At 30.5% G+C, this 8668-nt stretch overlaps 1 protein-coding gene across 1 annotated transcript in view; it reads right to left on the bottom strand.

Moving 5' to 3' along the window:
• Positions 1-8668, bottom strand: part of LOC111638942 — a 17513-nt gene that overhangs the window by 2919 nt on the left and 5926 nt on the right. Inside the window, exon 2 of the mRNA XM_023384726.1 lies at positions 2987-3039. Coding sequence (XP_023240494.1) covers positions 2987-3039 — 53 coding nt within the window. The remainder of the gene's footprint in view (positions 1-2986; positions 3040-8668) is intronic.

Raw genomic sequence — 8668 nt, 5'->3', positions numbered from 1 at the left:
TGACAAATAGTACATATTTTTTTTTTTGGAGGGGGTGGTGGTCCTCACATTATTTCTCTAAAAGTTATAAATTTATTATAAAAAATTTATTCTACCAAAATCGTCACTGTATCTTGCTACAAATCCAAGTGGCCTTACTAATGTATTAAAGGGGAGATGTTCGTCTTTAATTGTAAAACCCTCACAATCTATTATAACACCCGTATTAAAAATCATAATATAAAAATTATACATTGCTTCTTCATTTAATTATATACTCACCATTTTTAACATTTGAAGGAAGATCAGCATTTAAACAAACTGTATGAATCTAAAATTTTACCCTTTTTTTTTTAAAAAATATTAATAAAATGTAAGTATATTTTTCGTATATATCTATAACTCATTTTAAGTCTGGATGTCTAAGAATGGAAACTTTAAGTAGAAAACTCTGCAGTTAGTGAGAATTATATAGGTAACTTCAAGGTTACCTATATAACCTTGAAGTTTTTTACATTGGCGTCAAATGTGCATTTGTGGAAGATATTTATGAATTTGTCGTCATCCTAGAAGGTATTGACAAGCTCTGTTGAGCTGAGAGCGTTTGACTGTCATATGTAGTCTCTAAGCTTTGATATATCGTGCTTGTTTTCACTCTGTTCAAGATGTCTCTGGTTTCTATTATTTGGTGCTCTCTCAATGTCGTCAGGGGTGACTTACTTTCTTTCAAAAGTATTAGAGGGCTGTCCTTTCACATAGGACTTAGCCCTAAGTTGTGAAGTGAATGGAGTAGAAAAGTTGTCAAGTAAGAAGTGGTGAAAATAGTAAGATAGGAAAGATAGTTTGAAAGGAAGGATGTATGAGCTCATGAACGCCTGCCTCGGCATTTATTAAAAACTAAAAAAACAGTTTACAATACAAAGAAATATAAACATGGAATTATGTATGATTGGTACCCGTGAATACATGTCAGGGGTGACTGACCGCTGGAGTTCTTGAAAAGCGTCGGTTTTATAGTTAGCGAACATTTCAGTTCTTAGGGGATTCAAAGGTATGTCGAGAATGCAGCTGGATTGTGGCACTATTGAGATTTAAACCAAGTGCATCGTCGGCGAGCATCGTTCCAAATGCGGTCATTATCAAATCTAGATCCTTCCATTTCTGTGAGTCCATGATAATGGAGTTTGTTGTATTCGCATTTGTCAGGTGATTCTTTAAATAGGTTGTGTTTGAATAGGATACAGTTTCTCTGTCTGGCCAGGTCGAGAAACCAGGAATTTTCCATGTAGGACTCTCCATTTTTAAAACCTAGAAGAAAGTAAAGAAATGGAATCTTATTCTAAGTTCTAGTCTATTAATTTCAATATGCAGAGCATACTTACTGAACACTAGACGGCAGTAGCTTGGTCTCTTGTCCATGAATTCCTCTGGTGGAGTGAGGCTGTAATCTTATTGTCGTCTATTTATAGGGCAAACCATATCTAATCTATAACGAATAGGAATAAAGTAAAATTATCAATCTCTCTGAGAGTTTTTTTATTTGCAAAGTAAATGATACTCCCTGTTCACATGAAATAGATAAGAAACTTGAGTGTAATAGGCATCCTCCTTCCCTTTTACCCTTCATTTTTTCCTTTCCAATATGGAAAGCTTGCAGTGATTGGACTTCTTTTATCCTATATACCCTCCTCCTCCTGCGGCACGGTCGGCCACCCGGGCCGAAACTTGTCTATCTCCTTATCTAGTATCAGATAAGAGAGAGATAATATCCTATATTCTATAGTATACTACAGGTTATTTGATACTACTGGTTTAGTTTTTTCTCACCTAGGGAGGAGTCTGTGAATTCCCAGAAGTTTCCGCTTCCTCCACATGCTCTTGTCCCTATCCTTGAGTTACTTTCAGCATTCCCATGTAATCCTTGTATTCACGTTGCTATGCAACGTGAAAGGGAACACGGGAGGAATGCGATGAGAGGCGGTGTTCTGGAATACCTTTTATTATTTACTCAGACAGATTTTCCTGTATATAAATTACCTTGTTGTTCAGATAACCTCCCTCATATAAATTAAATTTAAAATATTTAAAAGGGATAAATTTTTATGATATTTTGCCTCTTGAAATTTTCAACAATGCCTGTTTAACTTTTACTTCTTCGACAGCTTGCGAGTAGATCGTTTTTGTAACTGAAAAGCTTTTTTTCACTTCTTTCTCCAGCTCGCAGGGTAGCTCCACATTTTGTGCGATAACAATTAATTTTGAATATTGAGTTTTTGACTATATTAAAGGCATGTTGGAAAGTATCCCTATTAACCTCACGTTCATTTATAATATCCATTATACTCTATTTCATTTAAAATAATTTTAAGAGTTGAAATTTAAAATAAAAACTATTATTTAAAATACTCACCATCAGGCTATTTGTAAAGTCATTTTTGAAAAAAAAAACTCCATGATTAGTGTTGGGTATTCATACATGTTACTCCAAGATTACAATATTAACTTTTGTTTCCCCTGGGCAAATTTAAGAAATTAGGTCACCCTCCTTGTTAGATTAATTTGAAAAATGAGACCTCTTTGCTACGTCAAATTATATTTTAAAATTCTTTGTCAATTAAGTTTTACCTTCATTAGGTCATCTTCTAATTTGCGTAAAGTTGTGTTTTTTAATTGTTGATATTTTAAAATTTTTTATATATCAAACCTATGCATGAAGATAACAATAAAATCATCCAAGAGAGTGAAATTCTGCAACTTTATTCCAATCAAGATGGTCTTAAAAATTGGTTAGGAATTGTTTATCTAATTGTTGGTATTGGCAAATTAAATCCCATTTTGCATAATGAATATGTTGTATGATAAACAAGATGGTGAATTTGTAATTTTTCCATATGTATTCCCAATTTAACTTTTCCGTGAATCCCGAAATAAACGTGCTAGATAAATTGTGTCATTGACTGATGATATCCCAATCAACATAATTTTTAAAATGACAAATAGTACATACTTCTAAGGGTGAAGACCAGAAAGTTTCCCAGTTTATGGGGGGTTGTGAATTGCCTAAAAAGAAAGAAAAATTCATTTATAATATTTGTTTATTAGAATAGATTTAAAATTGAATACAAAATAATAGTTAAGTACAGTACAAGTTAATATTTGTTAGTCTCCAAAACCTTTTTGAGAAAACAGAATTTTGCTACATTTTTCAAAGCCTTTTTCATTTCTTTCTGTGATGTCTAATGAATTTCTTTCTAAAAAAGTTGGATGCATAATTTTTTCAAAAATTAATCGCATGATGGCTGTTCCAGGTTCAAAAATAATAATTTCTGGTCCAAAATTTAAATTATTTGCTGCTTTATTATTGAGTACATAATACTTGGATTACATATTATTAAATTGAGTATCTTAAAAAATAAGGATTATTTGAGTACATTAATTAAGTAAAAAATAATTGAGTACATTATTTTTTTGAGAAAAAAGTTAATTTTCCCCACAATCTCCAAAATCTTCTTTTTCAGATAAAATAATTTCGTTACAATCTATCTTTTGAGATAGATCAATGCAGTTAAAATCATCATCATCTTCTTTTTCATGAGTATCTTTGTCACAGTTAAAATCATCATCTTTTTTTTTCATGAGATAAGGTAATTTCATCATCATTTTCTTTTTCAGAAATGTTGTCACAGTCCCCAAAATCTTTATTTTGGGAAAAAGCAATTTTGCTATATTCCCCAAATCCTTTCTTGTTTCTGTCAGTGGCGTTTAATGAATCTGTTTTTTCAATAAAACTTGGATGCATTATTAGTTCGAAAATTATTTGGGCAATGTCTGATCCAGGTTTGAACATAATAATTTCTGATCCAAAATTATACATTACGACTCCAATATTTCCACGATAGTCGAAGTCAATAACTCCTGCATTGATCATAATATTGTTTAAAGATAAAGAAGATTTTGGAGCTATTCTAGCATAACAGTTAATTGGGATTTCCAATGCTATATCTGTGAAAATTACTTTTTGTTCATCGGGCTTTATTTGAAAGCCTTTCACACAAAATATATCCAGCTGCTCCCAAAGAAGCCTTTTTTGGACATACTACAGTTTCCGATAGTTTTTTAAAATAAACAAATTCTAGAAAATATAAAATATTTAATTATTATTACATTTCATACAATCACATTTTATAAAATATTTATTAAATATAGGCATTATTATTTTATTTTTTATTACGAAAAATTTACATTCATATAGTTTATTATTTAGCAATTTTAATAATGCTGCTTCCCTATACGTTTGTTTTAAACACGAATAAGTTCTACTACAAATGCTATGTATTACATAAGTAGTTTTCCTTTTGTATACTATTAAAAAACCATATTGTGATGATGCTGATGATATCAGAATATTTGCAAGAATTAAAAGTAGAAATTGTCGTGGCCGAATGATACCACATCTATTCCATTATCTAAAATGAATTGTTTATCGTAAAATGGGGAAAAAGAAATTTTATTTTGTAGATATGTTGTTATTACGTGATTACTTTTAATTCCGTATTGCTGATGTCTTTATTTAATCTTTAAATTTATAAAACGAAATTCTAAAAATTGTTGTTGGAATAATATTGTTTCAGAGTTTATATTCTATGAATTGTGGATATTTCTGTTTTTATTTTCTATATAAAATGAATAGAAATTAATGTTTAAAAGAATTAAGTACAAGAGATAAATTTTATAATGACAAATTTGCAAAAAAATTGTTAAAAGTAATTTATATCTAGCATGCTCATGTGCTATAATGTTTAATCAATGCTGTAATTTGATGGTAAAAGTAGTAATAATTTTTAAAATTTTTTATTTTCAAATAAAATATATAACATACATTTTATATACATTTTCAATTTTTTTTAGCTGAAAAATAAACAAACAAACAATACCATGAAGGAAGAAAAATCATAGTGAATGACAACTCTCGTCGCTTCAAAAACCTGTTGTCCTGGGGTAGGTCAAAGAGGCTGCTCTTGTTTACCCCTTGAGGTCTCTCCATCTTCAGCATGATCTTGTCTCTTCCAATCTGGAGAAAATCAAATTCGTGCAGTAATATAATGAAATAGGAATGATATTTTAGCCAACACAACATATTCTCTCCTCTCTTCACGAACATGATGTAGAAGCTCCATCACCCGATGTAGAACGTGTTCTCGTCTGTTAATAATTTTCCATCTGTTGATGCATTGCTATGCTAAAGCGAATGCGTGGTGGGGAGGTGAAGGCAATGTGACGTTATAGCGAATGTGCGGTGGAGGATGCAACGGTGAGAAAAACCACAATCAACACATATTAATATTTGCAGTATGCTCAGCCAGTGGAAGGTGGCATGGACACGTATGATTAACCATATGCAGCTGCGGTGGAGCTGGTGGTTGATAATTGGAGTCATTTCTCTTTCCTCGATCTACAGCAAACATACTGGCACTATCCACCTTTGATCTTAGTTCATTTGGGGGACACACATTCTGAGGGATAACAATTAGTTCAGAATATCCCTTATTCCAAACCCTGTTAAGAGCATTCTGTAGACTATTTTTATTTACTTCTTTAACCTGACTTCTTAACATTTCAGTCTAAAAAAAATACTCGCAATGAATTTAAAATCTAATTTATATAAAACATATTATTAAAATAATTTTAATACTCACCATCATGACTTTGAAAGTTAATATTGAAAATTCAGGTGATTCGGTCCAATATTTATATGAAATTTTAAGGAAAATATTTTTTATAAGGTTTTACTTCGTGACACATTATTGCGGTAGTAGTAGTGGTATGACACACACTAATTACAAAATTAATTTATATACATAATTTTTAAAATACGGAAGTAGTATAGTTTTGATACACTTGGATTAGAAATTTCTATGGCAAAATATAATGTACGATACAAGATAGATTAGACACACAATTTTTTGGAATAATGTTTGATACAATATTTAATTAATCAAGAGTTATTTTTGTGCAAGAATGTGTTGCTATTATTTATGTAGAAATTACTGAGTTGCTGATATTTTAAACAATGTAACACCAAGAAAGATGATTATGAAAATTTTTAGAAAAATAATTGATATCTTGAAATTAATTCTCAATCCAATAAATCTTGTAAGTCAATTAAAGTATCTGTAGTTTAATGTTGATATTTTAAATCTAATTTTTGTATGTTATTTTTAGTGAATTGCTAATTTAATGATTGATACTGAGAAATTAAATTTCATTCTTTCAATAAATGAAATTGGAAATTTATAATTTTTCCATATATAATTCCAATTTAATTTATCAGCAAAGTCATAAATAAATTATTGACTTAAATAATAAAAATTGTTTTTATCTACTGGTAAAGAATATTTTTCCCAAACAATTGACATGGTGGTGTTTGTAAGTCTAAAAAAAAACAACCAGTTACATATTTTGTAATTGAATATAAAACAATTCTTTATTTGATTACAAAATTGGTTTACATTTTTTTATTCAAATACAAATTCATCACAATATATTTTAACTATACAGTTTTATAACGTTAAATCAGGAGGAGTAGATGTTAACATATATTGATGTTTTAAACATTACCACAACAAAGAATTTCATCGTTACAATAACGGTTATTCTTTTTGTCATTGTCGTCATAATTTTTATTACATTCATCATCACTAATTTCAATAATCTCAACATTGTTATCGTTTTCACATTCATCATCACTAATTTCAGTTATATTTTCTACATAACTTTCTTCTACGATATTATTTCTATGAACGTTTTTTGTACATTCGTTCAGAGTTTTTAAAAAAGATTTTTCCAATATCATTGGACAGTAGGTTTTTTCAAAAATAATTTGAGCTATTACATCCCCTTCTTTTATTATGAAGTCATCATCTCCAAAGTTATTTATTAATATTCCGATATTCTCTCTGTAATCAGAATCAATAACACTTGCATTGATTAATATATTATGTTATAAAAGCAATAATGATTTTCATACTATCTTCCATAACAATTGTTCAAAATTTGTATAGCTATATTGATGAATATTAATTTTTGTTGTTTACTTTTAATGATATAATTATCGGTACTAAATAAATCATATCCCACACCATATTTTTTAGGTAATTTTGCTTTTTCAGAAAGATATTTAAAATATACAATTTCTGTAATAAAAAAAANAATGAAATATATTTACCGGAAAATTCAGAATATTTACAGTGTTTGTTCATATAAACTTTATACGAAAAGACATCGCACAAGTAACAGTGTGTGGTAAAATTAGTGTGGTCGCAACATGCTTCTCCCATCATTGTTTCATCCTCCGGAAGGTATAGATGCTTGAAGGCTTTTTGATGTAATAAACATGGTCTTGTACCCATTCTTTGATTTCGGCCGTGGGCACTTATGAGGGTAAATTTTTGTATGATATGGACATGGCATCCGAATATCTGATGATTTCGGGACTCCCCAGTCTCCTATGTCTATATACAGAATGTCTACAGTAAACAAGTCTGATGTTAAATTTAAAAAGTTCTTTTCTATGTCCCCTTCCTCATAAAAAATAACTTGAAATTTTGTTAAAATTATATAAGGAATTTAAAAAGCCTTATCAGGCTTTTTAAATTTTGGTACATGTAAGCAAAATTATCATTTTGCTTACATGTACCAAAATTATGTTTATCATAAGAAAGATATTGTCCATGAAATCTATTTCCAAAATGAACGGATTCTTGATCTCTAACTTAGTGTGGGGTTTGGGGGCCATAAAAGGTTTATTAAACACTTTTTAGGTAGAGTCCTGCCACTGGGTGTGTTTTATCAGACACACCACCGTTTGTGATAAAATGGATGATTAAGGTGCGAGGGTAAGAGTCACTCTGAAGTTCAGGAATGAGCCTCTCAGGAGGAAGAATGCAGAGTCAGATATAAGCAATTTGAGGACATTTATTAACATAAACGAAAGTTGAGAACATAGTTATACAGCCTGAATTTGGAAATTTGCCTATTTTTATCTATACAACGAGGGGATGCCTAATGGGGGTATTCAAATTCATGCGACTCACAACATACCAAATAAACAAGATGTCTTTTCTTGTGACGTGGACTTGACGGCCAAGACTGCGGAGGTTTCTGGTGTTCACTGCACTTCGTCTTGTGCTTGCTCGTTTTTGAGTTGTCCTCTCTTGAACCACTCTTTCTCTGATGCTCACCTGGTTTCACTCTCTGGATCTCTGTCTGTCTGATTGTGACTGCGACTCCAATTTGTTCGGCAACAACTTTTTCTGTGACAGCGTCTGCAACTCAACTGCCTTTCTCTGGCTGGAGCTGTCTCTCCAACTGCTAACTATTTCCTGTCTCTTTCTAACTGGACAATGTCCTCACTCATTTTATTCTACTTAATTTAAGTAGATTTTCAATTTGGAAAGAGGGAGTCCCTAGATTAGTAAAATAGGCGAATTTCCTCTTACAACTTTGGTTAAGGTTTACACAAATACATAATAAAAAAATATAAGTAAATAAACAAAAATTATTACAAATAACCGTTTACAAATATATATATATATATATATATTTTTTTTTTTTTTGGGAATAATTTGTATAAACTATGCTATAAACAAAAAATTGTAGGATTACTTACCGAGTGTGCACCGTTCGACCA

Source organism: Centruroides sculpturatus, unplaced genomic scaffold (genome assembly GCF_000671375.1).
Source record: "Centruroides sculpturatus isolate CEXI.00-Female unplaced genomic scaffold, Cexi_2.0 scaffold1249, whole genome shotgun sequence".
NCBI classification, from domain to species: domain Eukaryota; kingdom Metazoa; phylum Arthropoda; class Arachnida; order Scorpiones; family Buthidae; genus Centruroides; species Centruroides sculpturatus.
This window is presented reverse-complemented; position numbering and strand designations above follow the sequence as displayed.